This window comes from Carassius auratus, chromosome 24 (assembly GCF_003368295.1).
Source record: "Carassius auratus strain Wakin chromosome 24, ASM336829v1, whole genome shotgun sequence".
Lineage (NCBI taxonomy): Eukaryota > Metazoa > Chordata > Actinopteri > Cypriniformes > Cyprinidae > Carassius > Carassius auratus.
Genome location: NC_039266.1, coordinates 6,641,436 through 6,668,144, shown reverse-complemented (window position 1 = coordinate 6,668,144; position 26,709 = coordinate 6,641,436). Strand labels below are relative to the sequence as shown.

At 36.6% G+C, this 26,709-nt stretch overlaps 1 protein-coding gene across 7 annotated transcripts; it reads left to right on the top strand.

The window, feature by feature from the left end:
- Positions 1-63: 63 nt before the first annotated feature.
- On the top strand, positions 64-26,392 carry LOC113042198 (ATP-dependent 6-phosphofructokinase, platelet type-like). 7 transcript variants are annotated; one of them, XM_026200830.1, is made up of 23 exons: positions 64-293; positions 3,653-3,726; positions 4,460-4,537; positions 4,666-4,855; positions 5,065-5,230; positions 5,355-5,399; positions 5,529-5,637; positions 6,754-6,849; positions 8,193-8,285; positions 8,830-8,955; positions 9,353-9,417; positions 10,381-10,450; positions 11,415-11,561; positions 13,291-13,361; positions 13,475-13,562; positions 18,463-18,615; positions 20,264-20,428; positions 20,611-20,672; positions 21,314-21,425; positions 23,095-23,194; positions 23,453-23,458; positions 25,601-25,706; positions 25,801-26,392. In XM_026200830.1, the coding sequence occupies exons 1-23, from the start codon at positions 203-205 to the stop codon at positions 25,955-25,957; spliced, it is 2,370 nt and encodes a 789-aa protein (XP_026056615.1). In that variant the 5' UTR covers positions 64-202; the 3' UTR covers positions 25,958-26,392. The 7 variants fall into 7 exon arrangements, with proteins under 7 accessions (XP_026056615.1, XP_026056617.1, XP_026056618.1 ...); XM_026200832.1 differs by lacking the exon at positions 18,463-18,615 and adding an exon at positions 14,962-15,114; XM_026200833.1 differs by lacking the exon at positions 6,754-6,849 and adding an exon at positions 6,156-6,251.
- The last annotated feature ends 317 nt before the right edge of the window (positions 26,393-26,709 follow it).

Sequence of the window (26,709 nt, the reverse complement as noted above, 5' to 3'; positions counted from 1 at the left end):
GCCATTGGCTGAGAGAGCTGTCAGTCACAAATATTATTGCTACAGGTTCAGGAGGGAGAGCGAAGGACGTGCAGGAGGAGACCGCAGGAAGAGAAGAGGAGAGGGGAGGACAGCCAAACAGTCCCCAAACCGGCACCATTTCATACAGAGTTTAATTTATCCATTATTGCATTTCAACCAATTGTAAGTATCAAAAGGGAAGATGGCTCAGACAGACAACAAGAAGTTCTTTGAGAACCTGACAGGCGCTGGGAAAGCCATAGCAGTGCTGACGAGCGGAGGAGATGCGCAAGGTGACGTTACACTCTTATCATCCTGACAGGCAGCTCTTGGTCATTCAGTTTACATTTCCTTCTAATGCATCACTTGAAATCCTTATTTTCAGTGTCATATTGTATCACTGTGTTCAGAAAGATCTCTACATAGTTTCACTTTGACATGTGATGTGCATTTTGTTACATTATACACTGTCACCAGCATTAAATGGGCTGTTCAGTTACATTGTATCAAGTTTGTTCGAATCTTGGGTTCGCTTCTCGTCAGGATGGATGAAATGGTCCTTGAAGGTTCGTAGGGAAGGAAATATAACCACGAGATGTTTACAACATCACAGATGTTGCAATGTGATATGTTTGAGCGATACATGGTTGACGTTTAGGACCAGTGTTATCGTTTTAGTTTCACGACTGCTTGCTGTTTAGACTGGTTAATATTAGTAGAAATGCAGGTTGAGGTGGAGGATGAGGATGAAGCAGCTCTCAGTAAATACATCTGAGCTCATGTCAGATGACAGAAGCTTTCGTTTCTATCATAATGTTTTCAGATAGAAGACAGCTTTACTTTATCTGTTGAGATGGTGTTTAGATGAATGCGTGACATTTATTCCGCTATCAGTAACTTTACATGCCTCTGCATTGCGGAATCGTGTGACCTTCACGAACAGCACACTGTTTTCATTCATGGACTCTACTCCATCCAAACTAAATGATGGTGATGCTTGCTTGTGTTTTCTTAAAATTAACCGGCATCTGTGTGTTACCTCTTATCAGCGCGTTTCTGTCTGTCAATCAACGAAACGATGATTTTCTTCGACCTGGAAGTTGCGGCGCTTTTCACGGTTTCTTTCCCGTGTTTTAAAGCTCACGAATCTTTCTTCATGAAGTGATGTGTTTGAAAAGCAGAGTTGAATTGGGGGTTTTAGGGTGTAGGAAGCCTGAAAGATGCGTACGTGAGGAGACGCGAGTGCGCGTTCGAGACGAAGAATTACGTCACAGGAAAATGAGTCATGTGACCAACGCGCACGGCTTTAAACCAATGTCACGTTTACACTAGTGATGGGAAGTTCGGATCACTTTACCGACAAGGACCCTGCGGCTCGTTCAACATAATGAACCGGTCTTTTTTCGACTAATTTAGTTTATTTTATCAAATATAATTAAAATCTTACGTGTTACTTCCCTGACATGTCTACCAGTTATTATTTACTCTTACAGTTACTTCGTTTCTGGTCTCAAATTGTAGCTTTTTACTTCTTACAGTTTATAAATGTGTGAATTTCTGTGATGATTGTTATTTCCATACACTGAATGTTGTATCAAAGGTAATAAAGAGTTGGCTATTATCATTATTAAGTTTCTTTCTGGAATAGACTGCAAATGTAAAGCTTATAGGTCTGTCACGCGATGAATGAACGACTGAAAAAACTCATGAGATGAAATAGCTCCTAAATGTTCTTGTTTTGGACTGCAGTGTAGGTTACTCTGTGAAAAATTCACATTAATTTTAATAGTTAATGAGTCGCCAGATGGAATGAGTAATTTCTGTAGTGACTCTGATCTGATGTAACTTATGTGTAATATTAGTCATTCCAGTGTCTTGTATCTACGTAGGCTATCCTGAACACAGAACATGTTATAGATGAATTCACTCAATTAACACGTTAGATCTTTAAAGCAGCTGCAGGACATGAATATCAGGGCTGCTGCATTCTCTGTCTGTTTAGATAAATCATTTAACAGTGGCTGATTTAAAAGCTCAAGCTCACGATGACACTGAATTTTTAAGAGCCTCCAGGGCCGATCTCTAACCTCGATAAATCTCACATCAGACGAACAGGTGGGGGATAAACACCTAGGGCTTTTTCTAAAAAAAACTAAGGAGCTAAAAAGGACTAGGGGAAACCTAATCAATACTGTATCTACAGGCCCAGAGAGACGGTTGCTTTAGCTGTGGATTTAAAACCATCTAAAGACCATCAGGCAATGTTGTTTGTCACATGAAGCTATGCATGACCAGTGTTGAAAAGTAGTGTAATGATTTCAATTACTTTATCAGTAATGTAACTGATTGCATTTGGTTACTTGTATACATTTCTAGCGAATGTTTTCAACTGTTAATCATTTTCAAACATTTAAAGCAGGCTTACAGTTAACACTGATTACTGCCAGACTTTAAAAGTCTTTAGGATTAGGATTATGATAATACAATTTTAAAGCACAGCCGCCACAAAATCAGACATTAGCATCACTTTTTACTTTGTGATCGATCTGAGGTAAAGTACAGAGAAACCATTTAATAGCTATGGCACTGTTTTGAAATCAGATCTTTGCATAGCTACGACAAGAAACTGCCTGAGAAAAAAGAATAAAAAATGTTTATCTTAAAAAAAGCATATTCAGTTATTAGATAAGCATGGTGTCTCGTATTTTAGAGCAGTTGATGCTATTTGGGAAATAAATCAATCATGTCTGTATGTGTGTGAAAATATTCAGATTCAGCCCACTTTGTAATCTTTTAACATGTTCATAAACTGTAATTTAATAAAATTATATTGCTCAGTAACTGTAACAAATTACAGTCACATTTATTCTAAGTTACACTTTATTTGAAGGTGTCCTTGTTACAGTGTAATTATACATTTAAGTACTGAGTAATATTGATTAACTACATTTACTTACTATATGGTTAGGGTTAAGTCTGTGTTGTAATAGTAAGTACATGTAATAAGTGTAACAGGAACTCCTTCAAATAAAGTGTTACCTTACTTTGTAATTAAATCATGTAATTTCGTTACATGTATCTAGATACTCCCCCACGCTGTATCTAACTTCAAAGGACTAGGAATATAGCTAGGCACATGTCATACAAACTAATTTAATGGTGCTTTTGTAGTTGAATTCACATGGAAAAGAGCTCTCTTTTTTGTATTCTGCAGAAGAAAAGTCAGTTTACAAAGTTTAAAGTTGAGTAAATTAGGAATTACTTTTCATTTTTGTGTAACCCGTCCCTTCAAAGCAGGTGTCTACTGAAATCGAATCACCTACAATATTTGTTTTCCTTGAACTGAGCCGTCCTGCTGATTCAGATTCTTTCCCATTCCTTTCCTGTGTTGCCTAGTAAAAGCAGTGTTGCTTTCAGTGAGCAAATATAGAGAATTAACCAATTATAAATGATATAAATATGTGAGGTATTAGGCTAGCAACAATTTGAATGGCCCTCAGAGACTGCTGCACAGTTGCATTCCAGTGATCCTCAAATGACACGATCAAGTGCTAATACAAACAAGCAGCCAGTTCTAACCTGTTTTCCCAGTATTTTTATACAGATATCCTTCCAATGTGATGTGTCTGTTTTTTTTTTCCCCTGCATGCAGGAATGAATGCTGCTGTTCGGGCTGTGGTCCGAATGGGAATATATGTTGGAGCCAAAGTCTACTTCGTTCATGAGGTCGGTGTCTAGTACATTTCTACAGAATTCAGATGATTCTGTTCATCAGAATGACATGGCTTTGCATGCTGAATACTAATGTGCAAACATTAATAAAACAAACTATGTCATTGCTGTATAACATATGGGTTCAATGACTCTCAAAGTTGCTGTTCACCCTCTCTCAATGGCCAGTTATTTATTTCCAATATAGAAATGTTTCTACTTAAGAAGTTTTATGAATACACACAGGCTTTTAGTGGAATAAGTCATGTATTGTAAATAATAATGAATCCATTTCAGAGTTGCTGGCATAGCAGAAGTGTTTCCAGAGTGGTTTGAATTAAAGCCCTATGTATCTGGCCTCAAATAAACACGATTTTTCCATAAGTATCACATAGCATCTCAGCCCTGCTTGAAGAGATGTCTGGATATAATAGGCCCAATATCTTCACCCACCCTTATTTTATACAACTGCAGCGGTGAAGAAACCCACACATGGTTTTCTCATGATTCCCTCCTCGTTCTTAAAGGTGAAGCGTGTCATTTGACTTGTTAAATCATTTGTTTTGTCGCATTTGCATTTGCTAGTGGTGCAGAAATGACACACTTCACCTTGAAGCAGTGTCTTTGCAAAGCCAGAACATTGCCTGCCAATTTCCGTGAACTGGTTATTAGATTTCATTTCTGGTAACTAAGAGGTCATTCAGGGATAAGAGGCACGATTTTAAATGCATGTTTGTGTATTGTACAGGGATATCAGGGTATGGTGGATGGAGGCGACAACATCAAGGAGGCCACATGGGAGAGTGTGTCCAGCATGCTGCAAATGGTGGGTGTGATGAGAAGCATTCAGCCCCTTAGAGCATTCGAACACACCAATGCTGCTAGTGTCGCAAGATCAATAGCTTTTCCATCTCATGTTTGCGGTGGTTAAGATTTGGTATGCTTGTGTTTCAGGGAGGCACTGTTATAGGCAGCGCACGATGCAAAGATTTCCGCACGCACGAAGGTCGTCTGAAGGCGGCTCATAACCTGGTGCAGAGGGGCATCACTAACCTGTGTGTGATTGGAGGAGACGGCAGTTTGACCGGGGCCAATCTCTTCAGAGAGGAGTGGAGTGGCCTGCTGGCAGAGCTGGTCCAGCAAAGTATGAGCTGCAGATGAGAGAAATCTCATTTATTGAGGGTTATTTCATGTACAGATTTACATGCAAAGCATTTTAGCTGTTCGAAACATTTATACATGAATTTAGCAGAATTTTAAAGGTATTGGTCAGGAATTTTCTATGATTTCAGATAGGCTTAAATTTGACAAAAATGATCAAATATGCTTTTTTGTTGCTGTTTTCGACCGTAGGTCTGATCGATGAGGAGGCAGCTCAGAAATACTCTGCTCTTCACATTGTGGGCATGGTGGGCTCTATCGACAATGACTTCTGTGGCACCGACATGACAATAGGAACAGACTCAGCCCTCCACCGGATCATCGAGGTGGTGGATGCCATCATGACTACAGCTCAGAGGTACTTCAACAAGGTTACATGAATCTAAAATGACTTTATCTTAATTCACCAGATGTTTATTTAAAAAAAAGCCAGTTTTTCAGTGATTCCTAGTCATTGGCTAATAATTCTTTGTGGTTTACAGTCACCAGAGGACATTTGTGCTGGAAGTGATGGGCAGGCATTGTGGGTAAGATATATTATCACCAACTATTTTGGCCTGGATTTGTTCAAAACATATGATTGGCATGGTGTTTGCGTGCTGCATTGTCTCAAATAAGACCCTGTACTCTACGTATCTGTATGCGCTTGTGTAAAGCTATCTGGCATTGGTGAGTGCCCTGGCATGTGGAGCCGACTGGGTGTTGATTCCTGAAATGCCCCCTGAGGATGGCTGGGAAGAGAAAATGTGTCAAAAACTCTCCGCGGTAAAACAAAAATACATCACTTCTCACTAAACTAGATGTAGCTCACATGATAAACCTCTCCTGTTAGTCATGAGTTCACACTTATATTACATTCATTACTAGTTTTTCACCTGGAAAAATTGTCAAAACCATTAAAGTAAGCTTGAGGTTGTGTGCACAGTGTTAGGGAAGCGACTCATGCTATAATGTCAACTGGATTAACTTCAGAGAATCTTCCATTTTTATGAAGTAAAATATATTCATTGAAATGTATACTGCAGCTTTCCATCACAACTTGATAGAGACGTTCTAGAAGTGTGTGATATTTATTATGGATTTATCAGTATTTGTTTGCGAAACAGCCATACTACTGAAATACAGTTAGCAGCATCACTACTCTTCATCATGGGCTTTACATACACATTTACAGGTTATGGATTTACATTCCATATTCATCCCATTTATCCATTTGTCTATTGGTATACGCTTCTGTAACATGCTCATGTTTTTTTGTGAAACAAATGTGTTCACTGCCCCAGACGCGATCCAGAGGTTCAAGGTTGAACATAATCATAGTCGCTGAAGGAGCCATTGACAGACATGGAAAAGCTATTACTTCTAGTATAGTCAAGGATGTGAGTACTGAATGTTTTCAAAGGGAGAGAGCAAAAATCTGGAATGGTCCATAACTGGAGCGGCCCATCTCTAAAAAAAACTCCAATGACACTAAGAGACTTGCTGCAGATTCTACCAAATGCCATGAGAGTACAAGGGGTTTTCACACTGAGAGCAATTTGCATTGATAACCTGATAAGTCATATTCAAGTTCAATAGCAACCAGTAGTACAGAGTCTTGCTGGCCTTGACCGCAAGTACATTGACTCGGAAATTCATCTAACAGTAATTGTATCTACAAACAGTGACTTAGTAGACAGGGCAACGACTTGGCGACTTAACCAAAAAAGTGAAGCAACTTGGTGATTATAAAGAAGAATACAGCCACTTGCTCTCAAGGAAAAGTTGCTTCAGTGGGATTGGTGTTTCAGTACAGAGTCACTTCTGCAGTCTGAATTCCAGCTTTTTGAATCTCTCCCGCTGTTTTGTCTTCGGTTTGTGACGTGTCTCTTACCCTCTCAGAAACGGGCAGGAATGAAAAGGCTGAATATCATAATAGTAGCTGAAGGTGCGATTGATCGTAACAACAAGGCCATTACCTCAGAACATGTAAAGAATGTAAGTACATGAGGCGTATAGAGATCAAGCTCATGCACTGACCCCTGACCTCTGTGAGCTCTGTGTGTCCGCCCTGCTCTGGCTTTGCCCTGTGTGGTTTGCTTAAACACACACACACACACACACACACACACACACACACACACGCACACACACACACACACTCTTTCTGTTAAGGCACTTGTGGTCACCTCTGAACATAACCAGCTACGGCTATCCTCTGCTTATATCTTAATACTGCACGGCATCAGTGAGTAAGCCTTCTGAATGCTACATTAACCAGGAGCATGCACATCTCCCAGTGCTTTACAGTTCAGTCTTATATGTTCTTTCAGAATACTGTCTGTTTCAAGAAAAACTAGGTAAGCAACACTATTAGTATTGCTCATACTTTATTTGTAAAAAACCCTAACCCTAAATTTAAGAATTCATTCCATATCTTGTCACTTTTTTGTGGTACTACATGAATGATATCTTAGATGGACACTTAGAAAAATCAACTTATTAGAACATGGTAGAGGAATAGGCTACATGTACTGTAATATGTGAGGCTCCAGACTTATCCAGGTTCAGAATATTATAGAAAAAGGGGAAATTGTGGGGAACATTTGCAAGTTAACACCAGTATCATGGTGGTATGTGTTACACAGGAAAGCACCACTCTTTTCTTCAGCCAGTGTAAAAATATAGATTTAGTTGTGGAAATGGAAACATTTCTGTTTTCTTTGTTCAGATTGTTGTGTACATTTTCTCAGCCTGAAAAAGGTCTTGCAGCAGTTGAACCAATTAACACGTTTAGCACAGTCTCTGAATGCTAACTACTAAAAATGGGCTCTAATTTACTGACTGAATTTATCAGCTGTTCTGATTTCACCAATTAATGTTTTTAATGCACCAATTAATGCTTTTTTATTCTTTGCATGTGCATTGCAGCTTTCTTTTGAATCTTTATGCTAATGCATGCATTCTTATGATGTACTATGATGTATGATGTACTTCACCCAAAAATGAAAATTCTGGCATCATTTACTCTGACTCTGCTGTTGTTACAAACTCATATGACTTTTTTCTCAATGGGACACAAAATTGTATATTTTTTTAGAATTCTAACAATGTCCTCTTCGAAACATTAACAGTGACCATGGGCTTAATTATTAACATGTTGTTTACTGAATGGCTAATAAACAGTATGATTATGGTGATCATTTTTACTTACAATAAAATAAAGTGGCAGGATTTAACTTTTTATTATATCTTGCATGATGGGCAATACAAATATATTAACCACAAAATTCCCTTGATTCCTATAATTCAGCTCTAAATCTTCTTTATTACCCCTCCAGCTGGTGGTTCAGCGTCTGGGCTTCGACACACGCGTGACCATCCTGGGCCACGTCCAGAGAGGAGGGACCCCTTCAGCATTTGACCGGATTCTGGTGAGATATAAACAGGAGGGTTGGGCAGCTTACATTAAGTACATAAACAGATTTGATGTCCACACACGGCACGTGTTCTGCGCTTTCCACAATGATGAAGCACAAAATAAAGCCTCAAGTACACTCAGGGGAAATTAAAATAATAATAATGGAGGAACAGAAGGACTTAAGCGTTTTTCCTAAGTGGTCTTCTGGGGGAATTTTGTATTTATTTTCAACATTATGTTCATGTAGATCTTCTCTGGCATGCTGTCGATCACAGACAACACTAACAGTAGCTGGACCTTTGGATCCAACAGGCATACATTTCTCATAAAATTAGCTTAAACATAACACACAAGCAATACTTCAGATTAAATGTATTTAATGAACACAACATGTACTGTAGAAGTTCTTAGTGCAGGGTGAAACAAGTCAAGTATGTAATTCCAAGAAGGATTTAAAATGACATTTTCTGTTTACATGGAATAAAATCTATTTCTATACATGAAGTGACTCAGATTCCATTATAGCTGAATAAGTGCTGTCTTGTGTTTGTTCTCAGGCCAGTCGTATGGGTGTAGAGGCGGTTCTGGCACTGCTTGAGACCACTGCAAACACGGCAGCCTGCGTGGTGTCTCTGCGAGGGAACCAGTCTGTGCGGCTGCCCCTCATGGAGTGTGTGCAGATGGTAAGACTTGGACAGATGCCACGTCGGGTTTAGTGCTGTGATGATAAAGATCCTCACTCATGCAGTTCAGCAGAGGAATGAAAACACAGCATTACTGCTGCACTCATGAATCATTCCCACATTTGCATCCCTATGAATGTATTTACATTTAATATCTAATTACATTTAGTTCAATAAAAACTGTGTCTGTTCAAAATGATTCACTTTACGTCATTACAGTAATGACAATTAGATTATAACTATTATTTTACACATTAATAAAAATGTGCATTATATAACTTATTTTTTTCTCAATGCTGAAATGGATTATGATCCAGATATTGTCAGTTCAAACCCCCCAAAAACCATATATGACAGGATTTACAGTATAAAGGAAATGCTTCTGTTTGTCTCGTAGACTCAGGAGGTGCAGAAGGCCATGGATGAGAAAAGATTTGAAGAGGCCGTGCGGCTTCGTGGCAGGTGTGTTTCATATGTTTTGTTTGTAACTTGTGGTGTGTTAATTTTATGTTGTCGTTTGACTGAAGCTTCTTCCGACTGAGAGTAGCTTGTACACTACCAGCTTTTTTTTTTATGTTTTTGAAAGAAGTCTCCTTTGGTCACCAAGGGGGAATTTGATCAAAAATACATTTTAGACAGTAATATTGCAGTAAAATTCAAAATAGCTATTTCTATTTTAATATATTTTAAAATCCTGTGATGCGGAGCTGTATTTTCAGCATCATTACTCTAGTCTTCAGTGTCACATGATCCTTCAGAAATCATGAAAATATGATGATTTGCTGCGCAATAAGTAAAAAAAAAAAAAATAAAAAAAAAATATATATATATATATATATATATATATTTCTAACAATAGCTATGTAAATAATAATAATTATTATTTTATTTTTTTTACAAAAATTATGATGGAAACACATTTACAGAGTAAATTCCTTCATGCGCATCAAAAAAGTCATGTGACTTTGCGCTATGAAATGGGATAGCAATAGCAATGCAATACAATTGCGATAGCAATGACCGCATTTATTGTGTTTCATCTGCTCACTCTGACCTGCAAATAAATGATCATATATGAACATTTTTATATTCAGTGGCTTTTCCTAGTTTCCTTCCTTTTATTTATTCCCAGTTTATCAGGAAGTGACAATTTTGTGCTTTTTTTTTTTTTTTGCTTTATTCGCAAATATTTTATGCACTTTGCGCGTTTAATTCAGATCTTTGGATGGAAGCATTGCTAATGACAGCTAATGACTTTTTTAGTCTTTACTATCATTTTTGAACAGTTTTATGTATTTTTTTATTAAAGATAATCTTACTGACCCCAAACTTACTAAACTAAACACTAATTTAAGTTCTTTTTATTTTGATCACAACTACAAAAATATAAGGATAACACTTATATGTTTGTGTGTGCACATGCAGGAGCTTTGAGAACAATCTGAAGACTTACAAACTGCTGGCTCACCGCAAACCAGAGTCTGAGCTTCCACACGTGAGTGTCGGGTCCTGAGAGGGATGCTGTGTTTGTTTTACCCTGGTGATCTCTCACTTGACATCAGCATGCTGCTGGACCAGACTTAGCTATTCACAAGCCCTTGCTGGATGCTGCGAGACAGATTTCCACCCCTAGCAGATGCTTCCAGATGAAACCAGGATTAATTAGTCCTGATACACATCCTGTGTGAATATTTCTGCTTGTCGATAGTTATTTTTAGTATTATTATTATTGTTATTATTATTATCATCATCTCAATGTCAAATAATCCTTAAAGGGCCTTTATGCAGAATATAGAAAGATTCAATTAGATAATTATTAATGATTGAACTAAAGTTTCAATATCTAATTGTTCTTTAGGGTTTACAATTTTTAATTACCAATGAATTTACATGATTATTTTTCATGATTATGTTTTGCACATAGCCATTTCCCAGCGATTTCTAAGCTGCTTTTCTAAAAGCCTTGTGTAAACCAGAAAACAAGTCTTGAATGGCACAGACACCAAAGTTAAACAGCCTCTTGTCCAGAAGTGTTTATTCAATAATCATTCTCTGATGCTCCGGGCTGTGTGTTGAGCAAACGAAAGACCACATTACCCTGCACCGATGGGAATGGAAAGCAGATTGATGAACCAACCACAGCTGGATGGAAACATTGTTCGATTCTTAATAGGCATTGAGTGGTCAACACAAAAACACAACGATACCAGGCTTCAAATATATAGACATACCTGCTAGTTATATAAATAAATATGGCCATTTTTAATGTGCTGTACATGTCAGGCTGCATATATCCAGCAGGATTTACAGTAATCCACGAGGACGCTTGCTGTGTTTATTATAGACAACCGAACATAAGTGAGTAATATAGCTGAAGGCTTATGCAAGCAAACAGTGTGTTGGATTATGAGAAGTGATTTGAACGTTTTTGACATGTTATGTCTTCACTATCCATTCAGAGCAATTTTAACGTGGCTGTGTTGAACGTGGGCGCCCCTGCGGCCGGCATGAATGCAGCCGTGCGCTCCGCTGTCAGAGTGGGCATCTCCGAGGGACACAAGATGTTCGCTGTCAGCGACGGATTCGAAGGATTCTCTAAGGGACAGGTACATATTTATTTGCACATTCCTATATTAAACTCAGTGGCTTATATGGGAGACATATATATGCTTTACGTGTGAGCAAAATTGTGCCATGCTTGGACAGCAAATAAAGTGCATTTACCACAAATTTACATCAAGTTCTTATGCATCTAGTTTACGGCAGTTACATACTGCACTTTTAAACGGCACACTCACATCCAGTTGTGCTAATTGCATTGCTGTAGTAATTGCATCAAGAGCAGGAAGTACTCAGTAAATTAACACGTTTAACTCAAGTAGGTGTTGAAAGCGGCGCAGGCTGCTCTATCTCTGCTCTATCTCTGCTCTGCTTATCTGACACAGAACATGAAAGGATTAACATAAACTCGTTTACCACTGCAGTACCACTCTGGGCTGATAGGGGGCGGTGTGTAAAATCCATTAGCTGTATGCTAAGAGGTTTCGGAGGAATCAAGATAAACACTGAGCAATTAATTACATTACATGGGCTTGGCCCTTAGATTAAGACATGATCCACTGATTATCTTGTTGAACAAACTCAAGGAGATTACACACTGGTTAGAGAAAGCAATGCCTCATCAAATCCATATGTGCTTTTAACAATAGGTTCAAAATACATGTTTGTTTGTTTGATTGATGAATTCTTACTTTCTCTCTGGCCCTGATGAATTGATAGACTTATTGAGTTATTTTTTGGCTGAAAGAGTCTCATCATAGCAGAGTTCTCCATTATGATCTCTTTAGCCAGTCTAATCCAATAAGCCAATGAATTTAGAAAGCACATGAATGATAATCGCATCTAAACCATGTGGATTTCTATTAAAAAAAAAAAAAAAGATTAAAACTAGATTAAAAAACAATTACTGAAGTCATCATATTGGGCACTTTTGACAAAGACAGCTAAATAATGTTGCCATTAAAGTGTTTTTAAGTATAGACCCTTGTGACAATATACACTTGAGCATACATTTAAAAAGAGTACAATGATGTAAAGGAATATGCTTAATTTAAAAGTGCAAACTGAATGTGAGGCTTTAGATTTAATTGCATGTTAATTACAATTAAATTAAAATGTAGTTTAAACTATATTAAACTTTAAAATACCTTTTATATCCACTTTAATAGTATTTCTTTGTATACAATTTTTCCTCTTATTTTAATTTCCTCTTTTCTCTTTTAAATATGATTAATGTATATTGTCATATTTACTGACCGGCATTTATGGTAAACTAAAATAAACTTCATGCCATTTCTATTGTCATGTATTTAGATTCATTAGTAATTACACATTTGCAATGATGGAGACAGCAACTACTCAACTATGAACAGTTTTTCTATTTAAAATGGTAAATAAATTACTTTACATGTGTTTTAGTAACACCTCAAAATAAGAGTACTTCTTCAAAGCACATCAAAATATTAATAAAACAATGATTTAAAATGTACTTTAAAGTAAAACTTTTATTTTCACATTATTGCAAAGTGCACTTTTTAAAACTATGTTAAGAAACAGTCATGGAATTGTACTCTTTTTAAGCACACCAGTTTAATTTTATTTCATTCATATTTTATTATCTACAAGTATTTTTTTTTTTAAAAAGGTACTTTTTATATTTGTGTATTTTTATATACGTTTTATATAAGTGTAGATTCAAGACAGTTAAGTACACTTTTTACAATTTTAAGAAATTGTTGTTTCAACATTTTTGACCACTATGCTTTCCTTTCTCAGATAAAAGAGGTCAAATGGGCAGATGTAGGTGGATGGACAGGTCAGGGTGGATCCCTGCTGGGAACTAAACGGTATTTATCTTATATACAAAGGTTAAGTTGCATGTTTTATACAGATTTTAGTAATGCAGATAATTTTGCATTCAATGTGCTATATACTCAGTGTAGTGTTTTTAAATTTGCAGAACACTTCCTGCAAAGCACATTGAAAAAATTGCAGAACAGATGCGACAATATAACATAAATGCACTGTTAATGATCGGAGGATTTGAGGTAAGTCTCCCAGCCTGGGCTTTAGGCTTTTTAATGTTTAAGATGGTCAGTTTTATAAATAACTTAAAAAATGGGATGTGCTTCACAGTTGATATTATATATAATATTTAAAAATTATTTTATTTTATTTTTATTTTTTTGCATTAAGGTCAAATAAAACCACCATAAATAGGTAACGCTTTGCAATAAACTTCCTTAACCTGTTAACTGTCGGTTCCACTTTTTGAGCATAGACGTTAAAATGACATTTCCAGCTTAAACTGTTATAAAGTGTGAATGCTTTGGTCCACAGACTTAAGGTTGGTCTCTTTTTAAAGCAGACACTGAAGATTATTGTAGAAGTGAAAAAATTATAAAGATTATATAACAAAGTTTTAAGTTTATGAAAATATGAAATATAATAATTAAAATATTTAGATTTTATGCAAAATATATATTTTACAAAACATGTTTTACTCTTAAAACTGCTAGAAAAATTCTACACAAGTTCTGTTCCAAATTTGAGGTTGATATCTCAAAAAATGAGATTTTGTTTGGGCGCAGTACCAAGCTTTTCCACTAAATGCATTAGTCCACATGAACAAACAATGAAAAACTCTACTACAGCATTAATCAGTCATAATTAATGTTAATTACAACATGTACTAATACATTTTTAAAACCTTTATTTGTTAAACTAGTATCTGTTAATATTATTTAATGAACCTGAGCTCACATGAACTAAGAGGTGTATTTTAACTTGTAACTAACATTGACAAAGATTGATAAATACTGAAAGAACTGAATTCCTCATTGTTAGTTAATGCTAGTTAATTAAGGTTAACTAAGAAAGGTTATTGCAAAGTGTTACCCATTGGTATTATACCATTATTAACAATAATATATATATAACCGTTTTAATTCTTAATTTAAAAAGTAATTGATACTGTTTTGTTAACTTGCCTGCCCTCTCCGTCATGTTTTCCTATGCAGCATCATCTAAAGCTTCCTGTTCTCCTGTTCTTTTCATAATAAACATCCAAAATCATTGGAAAATCACCTTCTTAGCAGTTAATCTTTCAGCCATTTCACATTCAAACAGCTGAGAAGATAAACGGCGCGATTAAAGACCAAACAATTCCAGAATAGCTCACCTGCTTTTCTGAAGTCATCTCATGCTTTGTGTTCAGGCTCATCTTCTCTCTTTCTATACAGACGTGTGTGTATATATTTTACTCAAGTGTTTCAATTTGAAGTGTGTGTACGGAGTGGATCCTCTATCTCATGCTCTCCGTCGTGATGGCCGTGGCTTTCCACTCGGTTCCTTCCCTGTCTGTCTCTGTCATTCCCTGTTTGTCCCCTAAATCTATCCCCATTCCCTGCACCGGTGGCGGTTCACTAAATCTGCCCTGCCCTGCAGGCCCTCCTGGGGATCATGGAGTTGTTAGCAGCCCGCGGGACTTATGAAGAGTTGTGTGTGCCTATGGTCATGGTGCCGGCCACAGTCTCCAACAATGTGCCTGGCTCAGATCTCAGCATTGGTGCAGACACGGCTCTGAACGCTATCACTGATGTAAGTGAGGCTGGAGGGCGCCACCCACCAGCCAATCACATCAGAGTATCTGTCTTCTCTTTACAAGCCAATCACAGAGGCTCTACCTTACGTTTACCAGCCAATCATGTGAGACTAGGCTACCAGCAGCAGTGGGTTCCAAAACTTAAAGCTGCCTTCGCATTCACCATTGTTCAGTGAGTTTTCAAGGATGAGATCCAGTCACAATTGAGAATTTCGCACAAGAGTGAAAGATTGTGCAACAGATTTCATATTCAAGTTGAAATGGGCCAACAGAAAGATACTTGGTTTAGAAGTGACCGCTGCGTGGATTATACTTCATAAATTGCTTCACGATTGGCAAAAGACTATGGATATTTCTTTGGCTGCAAATTAAAAAAAAAAAGCGACCAAATCTTATTCCCAGCAGACACACAGTGTCATAAGACATTGATATTTGGTTCAATTTCGGTTGTGACAGGAAGTTACCAAAATTCAAAGTCTAATGTCAATGCTAATTTGATGTCCAATGGCGACGTCAGCTGTTCTTGATATTTGTTGTTTTTGGGTTGTTTAACCAGAATCCAACGTTAAAGGGTTAGTTCATCCAAAAAATAAAATTCTGTTATTAATTGCTCCCTCATGTCTTTCCAAACCCTTAAGACCTTCGTTCATTTCGGGAAACAAATTAAGATATTTTCATGAAGTCCGAGAGCTCTGTGACCCTCCCAAAGACAGTAAAGGGTACTACCACGATCAAGGTCCAGGCACGTAGCAAGGACATCAGTGTAATCATCATTTCATTCCGAAATAACAAGAATACATTTTGTGCACAAAGAAAACAAAATTAACAACTTTATTCAACAATGCTGAGGCAAGCCACAGCAGACTGGATGAGGAGGAGAAATAATTGTTGAACTAAGTCTTTATTTTTGTTTTCTTTGCGGACAAAAAGTATTCTTGTAGCTTTGTAAAATGACGGTTGAACTACTGATTTCAAATTGACTTTTTTACTGATGTCCTCACTACCTTTCTGGACCTTGATCGTTGTAGTATCCTTGCTGTCTATGGGAGGGTCAAAGCTCTCAAGCTCTCAGAATGCATCAAAAATATCTTCATTTGTGTTCTGATGATGAACAAAGGTCTTATGGGCTTTGGAACGACTTGAGAGTGAGTAATTAAAGACAGAATTTTCATTTTTAGGTGTACTTACCCTTTAAGTCAACATCAAATTGGCGTCAAATATTGACGTCAACCCGATTTTCATTCTCAGCCAAAATGTAACGTCTGTCCAAAATGTCAACCTGACATTATATTGACGTCCTGTGCCAGCTGGGTTGAGATAGGCATCCGAGTCACCATTATATAATGCCTAATGAGCTAAATAAATTCAAGTCTGCTTTAAAAAAAAGAAAAAAAAAAACCACAATGCTCATTCATCAGTGTAAATATAGTCAAAAGTGAAAAAAAGCTAATAAACTGAACATTTCTAAACAAAGGATACCTTCAACAACCAACAACATGAAGGCATTTAAGTAGACAGGCCAAAATTAATTTAATTAGCAAACATGCAAAGAAAGATATGTCCGGGCCAAATTCAACTTCATTTTCTTTTAAAATATTATTCCTTATTAATTTGTGTGATAAAATATGACCTGGACATCTTCTTGGTAGTTTTGTGAGATTTAGCCAGATATTTCTACATTAAGCATTCATGTTTGAGCTGGTAAACGCAAAGGTGAGCCGTTAGCTGACAGGTAAGTGGAGATGACATGATGGCGGCATGTTTTGAGCTGTGCTTTTTTTGTGGCTGTCATGTGACTGAGCCTGTGCTGTGCTGTGATCACACTGCATTAACCCGTCATAACAGATCGCTGAGCTCTGTCTGCATAGTTTCTCTACATCCATGCTTTACTTTAAACCAACACAAGCCTTACTAAATCACAGGCTACTGCCAGTTTTTCATCTATTACAGTTCACATAAAACCCTCATGTCTTCCAAACTCAGCGTTTTGTTGAACTAAAATATAAATTAATAAAGATATATTAGATGTTTAAAAAATATGAATGGAGACTAAGGATATCAAGGTTGAAAGATCGCCAATAACTAAAACACCAAAACTGAAATCTTCTCTTCCTTAGCTCACAAATATCATTCTCTTATAAACAATTATGCATAAAGCGTCAGTGTCCATGTGTCCATCCAAGGTTTTTTGGAAATGCAATTTCACAAATGTTGACCCATTTAACTTGAGCACATAAATGTTGAATAATATTACCATTAACATACATGAGTGTATTGCTGCTCACATTAAAGCACTGTTTTTTTTTCTGCAGTGTTCAAAGGTGTGAAATCCATTCTGTTGATATTATTAAATTGTATATAAAATTATATTATTACTATTTGCAAGAATGTTATCTCTCAAAAATCATGTATTGTCATTTTTTTTATTTTGTCTATTTTTATTATTATTATTTTGTGTTATTATTATTGATTACACGTCTTAATTTGAGGTTCATTTTATTTTGTATTATTTTATATTTCCTTATTTAAAAATTTCATATGTCAATTTCTCTTATTGCTCTCTCCATTTTGAAATGATTTGGGATGTAAAGGATTAAATAATTTGTGATACACTTAATTATGTAAACAGCTAAAGGGAAGACTTTTGCTATAAAACTAATGCAAAATGTATGCATATATATATATATATATATATATATATATATATATATATATATATATAAAAAGAATTCTAAGGGATGACATCACACGCACTATTTTACTGGTACAAGACCAGTTGGATGGAAACAGGAGAAAAGAGAGAGAAAAAAAAAAAACACCTTTTGTTAATAATAAAATAGCACAAATAGTGGATGTGAATGTAGCTACAGATATTTCAAATATAGTGCGTCATTAATGTATAATTCTCTAAAATGTTTATTTCTTATGAAACAAAACCACAGTGGTGATGACATGAGGGTAAATAATGTAAGAATGTGGTCTAACTGACACATTTAAATCAACTTAAACCTCCTAAACCTTACAGTACACTACTACAGTACACAGTGTTGATGTGTGGACTGAGTCGTCTTGCTGCCTCTGTGTCTGTTACAAGTGTGCAGAATCCCTGCCGTTTCGCTTCAGTGTTTTGCTACGTGACAACCCTGTATGCGTGTGACTGCAGAAGTCAATCCGACCCCATCCGTACCCCCTTCCTCTCCCCCTCGACTCGCAGTCTGAAGCCATGGCGGCCATCACACGGTGGGTGTCCCATCAGAAGGGTCCGCTCCTGCACTAGTACTCCCCCTGCTGGTCTAACGTGTGCATTGTGCTGTCCCCTGCTGTGTTGTGCTGACCTGCTCAAGGCCTTAGAGTGTCTGCTGCAGCTGTGTGAGGCTCGGTCCAGTTATGAGGAGTTTTGCGTCCCGCTCTGTATGCTGCCTGCCACCATTAGTAACAATGTGCCGGGAACTGACCTTAGTATCGGGGCAGATACGGCCCTCAATGCCATTGTGGAGGTAAGATGATAAACCTCCTTCCTGTCTGCTAAAGAGTCATTCTCAGGAAACAGCATTATTTCTATCCAGACACATCACTTGTAATTCTAGAATTAGAATTGGTGCAAAGCCTGTTACATTCATATTTTGGCAATGAATTTACGGGGTTGAAAATGGCAAAATGTGTAATAAAAGTGTCAGCTTGCAGATATCACATTATGTACAGTCAGTGTGCTTCATATGAATATTTTCCCCCATAACAGAGTTGAAATATGGAGCTTGACAAGGCCAAAAGAATATTGAAATAATTATAAAAGAATTATAAGATTACATATTCTTTATTTACATTATTTGTATGATAATAATTTGTGCATAATTATAATTTGAAAAGAAAAACAAGTTATGCGGCAAGTCTATTAGTTTCACATTTTGGAGTTGAATATTATAGGGTTGAAATTGCAAAAGCTTTAATGAAATCCTATTATTTTATGTGCTCAATATTAGTATCTTTCTCCATAAAGAGTTGAACTATTAAGACTGACAAGGCCAAAATACCACTAAAGATTATACAATACTATACTATTTTTTTTTACCTTGTTTTATAGCCTTATATATTTTTTTACATAAATATAATTTAAATATAATATTTGATTAATATATTTTAAAAGAATGAGACAAGCCTATTAGATTCACAATTTGAAATTGCACAATGTCTAATAATGATGTTTGCAAATACCACATTACAGTATTCTAGTTCTTAATGCTTAATATTAATATTTTCCCCCATAACAGAGTTGACTTGAGAGTCTGACAGCCCTAAAGTATGTATTAATAACACATTGAAATATACATAAACCTATATCTGTTGAAGCACCTAGTTACTTAAAATTATAATGTTATTCACTCAAATGTGATGGCAAACCATTATTTTAAGGGAAATGTAACAGCAAAAGGTCATTGTTGTAAAAAAAACATTGTAATGCAGGTTAAATTTAGATAAAATGTACATTTTCTAATGAACAAATAAAACAATAAATATATAAAATACAATTATTTATCTTAAATAATAATCTTAACAAGATAAAATATGATACCTAAATAATATTTGTCTATATATCACTTATTCTATATCTATATATTTATAACATTTTCATTTTAATGGTGAATATATAGGCCATGCAAGTCATACAGTCAAACAAACAGTAAGATTATTTTTATTATTTTATTATGATAGCACACACACAGCACACGTCACAGTTTCCTGAGAATGACTCAAATATACTTAGTAATAAAAACATTTAGACAGTTTAGAAAGCATCTGCAGTCTTATATACAGTTTGGTATGAGGAGCATTACTGTGTATCATAAATAGTTTGGTGTATCCCGAAATCCTATATTCAGTGCAGTTTATCTTTCTAAAGCTCTCTGTGAACACAAAATAATTAATCTTGGCTTAGATTTACTGTCATGAAAAGTAAATATTCCATGTCTCCAAACTGATTTGTGCTCATAATAGTTAGTAAGAAAATACATTTTTTAGTTGGACTTCCAAAAGTGGCTCTTGTTGCATGTACTGTATCCGGCATGATAGTGATTCAGCAGATTGTAGCAAGATTTACAGCATTACTCAAGAAGTCAAAAAATGACTAAGCGTGTATGTGTTTGTCAGACATGTGACCGGATTAAGCAGTCTGCCAGTGGAACGAAGCGCCGCGTGTTCATCATCGAGACAATGGGAGGCTACTGTGGTTATCTGGCCAGTGTTGGTGGACTGGCAGCAGGAGCAGATGCTGCGTATATCTTTGAGGAGCCCTTTGACATTAGAGACCTACAGGTTAACAACACACACACACACACAGCTAAAACGCTAGTGTCTTAGCAATAAAATTATATAACATGATCCATTAATAATTACACATAAGGTTATATAATCTGATTTAGTGTCAAGTTAGTAAACAATAACCATTAGTGCCATCTGTTGGTTAAATGAAGAAACTGCATTTCTCTTTTCTTCAGTCTAACGTAGAGCACTTGACAGAGAAAATGAAGACCGGCATTCAGAGAGGACTAATCCTGAGGTATCTATCTATCTATCTATCTATCTATCTATCTATCTATCTATCTATCTATCTATCTATCTATCTGTCTGTCTGTCTGTCTGTCTGTCTGTCTGTCTGTCTGTCTGTCTGTCTGTCTGTCTGTCTGTCCGTCCGTCCGTCCGTCCGTCCGTCCATGTCTCTGTCTGTCTGTCTGTCTGATTGTCGATCTGTCTGTCTGTCTGTCTGTGTATCTGTCTGTTTTTCTGTCTATCTGTCTGTCTGTCTCTGTCTGTCTGTGTCTTTCTGTGTCTGTCTGTCTGTGTATCTGTCTGTTTGTTTGTTTGTCTGTGTCTGTCTCTATCTCTATTTGTCTGTCTGTGTCTGTTTGTTTGTCTGTCTGTCTGTCTTTCTGTGTCTGTCTGTCTGTGTCTGTTTGTTTGTCTGTCTGTCTGTGTCTGTCTGTCTGTTTGTCTGCCTGTCTATCTTTGTCTGTGTCTGTGTCTGTCTGTCTGTCTGTCTGAGAAGACAGACTCTGAGTTTGTGGCTTGTTCCCTCATGTCTGTTCTCCTCTTGTCTCAGATGAGAGTATTTTGGGTCAGTGTGTGATAGAGATGTGGGAGCAGAGCCTCAGGCGGTCTGTCACTCACTCAGCTGCTTTGTCTGTGCTTGTGTTCATGCAGGAATGAGAACAGTAATGAAAACTACACCACAGACTTCATCTATCAGCTCTACTCCGAGGAGGGCAGGGGAGTGTTTGACTGCAGGAAGAATGTTCTGGGTCACATGCAGCAGGTACTGCACATAAATCATACATCACAGAACACTCTAGCCGACAGGCACCATTAACTCCACTTTAATGAATCAATACTCTGTAGCAGACAAACCATTTTCTTTTGCCTGCTAATTCATGTGAACCAGTATTATGATTGCTTAAAATAAAGACAGCTGTAATCTGGAAACAGGAGCACTTTAGATGGTGCTTGAATTGTATTGTTTGGGCTGGTTTTCGTGTGTAAAGAATACCTGGCCTACCAAAATGTTTCTTTATATACAATAAAATTATTATTTGGGATATATTATTTTAAGCATGTAAGGTTAATTTTATTGTATTATGTATAATACTATGCTGACTTTTTTTTTATTCTCCATATCATGTGTGCATGGTGAGCATTTTTATCTTTCTAAATCCATTTTTTTCTAAAGATGTGTCATGTTTTGAGTCAAATTCTTACATTTAAGTAGTCAATTAAAATAATAAGAAATTTAGGCTGTTACCAGGCAAATTAAATCAGTATCAACAAAATTAATCTGGCAAAATGCCATTTTGATGCATTTTCACAGTTTCATGCAGCTCGGTGGGGCATGGGATGCTTTATCCTGCAGTTACAAATGCATAAATAATGTTTTGTGCTTTAGACATAAAATCTTGAATACTGTTATTTGAAATTATATATATATATATATATATATATATATATATATATATATATATATATATATATATATATTTTTTTTTTTTTTATGTGAAATTAAAACCACCAGTAGGTGGCAGCAAGTTACAATTAATAGGTAATTAATAGGCGATTCAATTGAACCAAATCCTTTAAACGGTTGATTCATTAGGAACAAAACACCATCATGTTGCTCAAATAGAGCAAAATAGAGCAAAAACAGCCAATATGTTGTCTAAAACATAAGTCTCTTAATATTAACTTATTCTTGTTTATTGAACTGTTGTATAAAATCAGTATCACATTTGTAATCATGCAGATTTTTGGTGAAAAAAACCCAGCACTCTTAGTTTGACATTGTTTAAATATATGAATATATGTATCCTCTGCCCTCATATCTTGAATTGTGATCATTCTTAATGCATATTAAAAGACTGAATCATGCAGCGAAAGAACGCACACTATATGACACACACACTAGTCTAACCTACTAGACTTTATCACTTACTGTAACGTATGTGTGCACTCTGTAAGCGTGTTCGGTTTTTGCAATATACTCAATAATATCAGATTGCACATCGTTAAAACAACAATTATGGTATTATCGCTGACGATTTTTGGAGCTTTTCCAGTATGTGCTTCGACTCAGCACGGCTCAGTACAACACGGCTCGGCTTGGCTTGGTTTATATGTCATGTTTTGGTAACAGTACGGTTTGCTTGGAACCTCAACACGAGCCGTACCATGCCATACCATGCAGTGGAAAAGCATTTATTGTGTCTTCTTCAATCCCAGTGAAGAGCTTTCATGATTATGACATGTTTACATGCGATGTGAGTTTAAGTGTGACGTCAGGCCCAGGCCAGTCGATCGGTGCGTCTCTCATAATAAATGAAATAAGTAATACAGTATGAAACTATCATATCTAATTATAATATTAACATTATAGAAAAATAAATGACAAACAAACATTAAAGGATTCTTTATTACCAATATGTATCTTTCACTAGGGTGGTTCTCCTTCTCCATTTGACCGTAACTTTGGGACCAAAATCGCAGCCAAGGCCATGCAGTGGATCACCAAGAAGCTGAGTGAAAGCTACAGACAAGGTATGAAAGACAACAGTGGTCCTGACACAGACTTCACTAAAGCTCTCTCAAGCCTCTGACTGACCTGTGCTGTTGTTCACCAGGATTTGTCATATTGTTCAAGCGTAATCATGACTGCACACATTACACAGTACTCAACATAATCCTTGACCTTGATTTACTTGATTTTGAAATATTATTGTTGAGTCGCTGCATTGTTTCAGCTCAGTATTATGTGTGTGTTTTTATTACTTATGCTGTGCCTGTGGATGAATAAAGATGAAGGTAAACATTTATATTCTAATCAGTCTGATGTGGTGACATTCTCTCTCTCTTTCTCTCTGTCTATATATATATATATATATATATATATATATATATATATATATATATATATATATATATATATATATATACACACACACACACACACATGCACACTTTAATTCTCTATTCTCTATATTTCTTTTTTTAATTTTTTTTATAAGCCAGTTCACTCTTGTAATTGTTCCAATATATAATTCCAATAATATACTACACATGTTATCTATTAACATACTAAGCTATATAAATATTACTGTGGATTTCCCCTATATTTTATGTAGGACAGTTTTCTGTTGTAAATATTCTTATATAGCATCTATAATTACTGTAATGTAGTATAAATACTAACTATTAATATACTAGGCTATGTACGTTTAATTTAGATTTTTATATATAATCTGTGGATTTTATTTTACTTTATTTTAGCCACTTAACTATTCTAAATATTCCTATATATTTTTAATCTGTGGATTTCCATTATTGTTTATATGCATTTATATCTAATAATTTTTTTTTTTTTTTGTGGATTTAGATTTTTTTTTTTCACTATTGTAAATATTCCTATATACTATCTTTCATTACTATAATAAACCATAATACTAACTATTAATATACTAAGTTATATAAATGTGTGTGTGTGTATATATATATATATATATATATATATATATATATATATATATATATATATATATATATATATATATATATATATATATATATATATATATATATTAGGGGTGTAACGATACGCGTATTCGTATTGAACCGTTCGGTACGACGCTTTCGGTTCGGTACGCGGTACGCATTATGTATACCGAACGGTTCGTTGGAGTAATTAATTATATTTGAAAAAAAAAAAAAAAAAGAGAGAGATAGATATATAATGATATGCGTTCAACAAGGTAGCCCAATAACCCAAACAACGTAACAGGCAACGCCCCTGACACTCCCGAAGAAGAAAAAAACACCATCTTATATGTTTATGTTAGGCTACTCAGCAGGCGCTCGCTCACTCAGTACGCGCTGAAGGCTCGTTGCAAAATAGCCAATGCGTTTAACAGACTAGAAATGAGAAGATCCTCCAATAACCAACAGGTCTGGTGTTTGGGTGCACTTTGGATTCCCTTTAAGCTATAATGGTGATGGCAAGAGAGTGGTGGATAAAAAAACAACGGTATGTCGCATCTGCAACATGACAGGGTACACCAGCGGGAATACAAAAAAAACAAACAAAAAAAAAAAAAAAAACACCAGCGGGAATATCTGGGATATATGCGTCAGTACTATCTGGGAAAAGACGAAAAAAAGGAGAAACATGCACGCAGCAAACTATCCCTGCAGCATTTAGAAACTATAGCTTACAGGGAATCCAACCCAAACACCAGACCTGTTGGTTATTTTAGGATCTTATATTTCTGGTCTGTTAAAGGCATTCGACATTTTGCAACGAGCCTTCAGCGCGTGCTGAGTGAGCGAGCGCCTTAGGGGCCGTTCACATATCGCGCCTAAAAACGCGTGGAAAACGCTAAGCGCGTCTTTCTCCTCCTTTCCAAAGCGCTCGGGCAGAAGCGCTCATGAGGCGTCTGTCTTTGCTAAGCAACAATGACGTGCTCTCTCCATGAGACGCGGAAATTTCAGCGAAGGATAAATGGATTTGCAGCTCTAAAAATCGCTTGCAGTAGCTCTGCTACTAAATTTATTTCAAAATTGCAATCCATATACAACTATGATCAGCTGTTCCTTCATCTTGGCTGAGCTCTCAACGTTGTTACGGGAAAGGATGAAGCTGATTGGTTGGTTCTTGTCACATGACCCGCGGTGCGCTTGCGGCATTCTGAAAAGTTGAGATGTTTTTACATTTTGCTGTATCTAAAACGTATCGAACCGAACCGAACCGAACCGTGACATCAGTGTATCGTATCGAACCGAACCGTGAATTTTGTGAACCGTTACACCCCTAATATATATATATATATATATATATATATATATATATATATATATATATATATATAATTTTTTTTTTTTTAATCTGTCTATTTCCAATTTAGCGACTGTGTGTGAACCTGTGTGTGTGTGTGTGTGTGTTGTGTTGTGCAGGGAGAGTGTTTGCTAACACAGAAGACTCGGCCTGTTTGCTGGGCATGCGGCGGCGTGCGTTGGTCTTCCAGCCTGTGGTTCAGCTCAAAGACGAGACCGACTTCATGTAAGCACACACCACACCACAGTTCTTATCTTCTCACAGCATCAGATATTGTGTATTTCGTAACGTATCGGACCTTCTCTCCTGTGTGTTTCAGTCACAGAACCCCTAAGGAACAGTGGTGGCTGAAGTTACGTCCACTCATGAAGATCCTGGCCAAGTACAAGACCAGCTACGACGTGTCAGACTCTGGACAGCTGGAACACGTGGTCCTCAGCCGACCCAAAGAGTCTGAGGCCATGGCTGCCATTTAAACGCATCCAACCAGCGGGTGCTGTTCAAAAGTCCCGCTTTAGACGGGCCGTCTGTCCTGCGAGCGCTGTCCTCAACACTTTTATCCTCTGGGCCGCAGCACATTGTTCTGCCAGCACTTTGTTTGAAAAATGTCACCCTTTGTTATTTTACAGAAATCGATGTGAATCGTAGGAGAGTGTGAGAAGCAGTGGCGTTTTTTGTCCCTCGCTCCTGTCGCCCTGCCGTCACCCCGTCACCTTGCAATAGTGTTCCGCTTCAAAGCACATTTCTCTCTCTTTCTCTCTCTGAAGTTCTCGGAAAGAAGTAAAAAATCCCACGTTCCGGTGTGAAGTCCACATCGCTAGAGCACCGTTTGATGTTTGAATGTATTGCATCATCAAGTGTTAACATTTCCCTCACCAATAAAGACCAGGATCACATGTGTGGAAAACTCTGTCTGCTGTCTGATTAAACACATTACCCTGGATATTCGACTTGTGCCATGGTACACGTATTCTTTGAAGAACCATGTAATGAATATTGCAGTATTTAAATACCATGGTATTTGAAAATGCCAATATGATGGTACAAACCTGATGGATGGACGGATGGATGGATGATTGATTGGTGGATGGATGGATGATGGATGGACGGACGGATGGAAGCTGACAGCAAGATGAGAAATCAAGTGCTTGTGGCAAAAGTGACTTTAATAATAATAATAATATTATTAATAATATATACTGTAACTATAATAATAATAATAATAGTC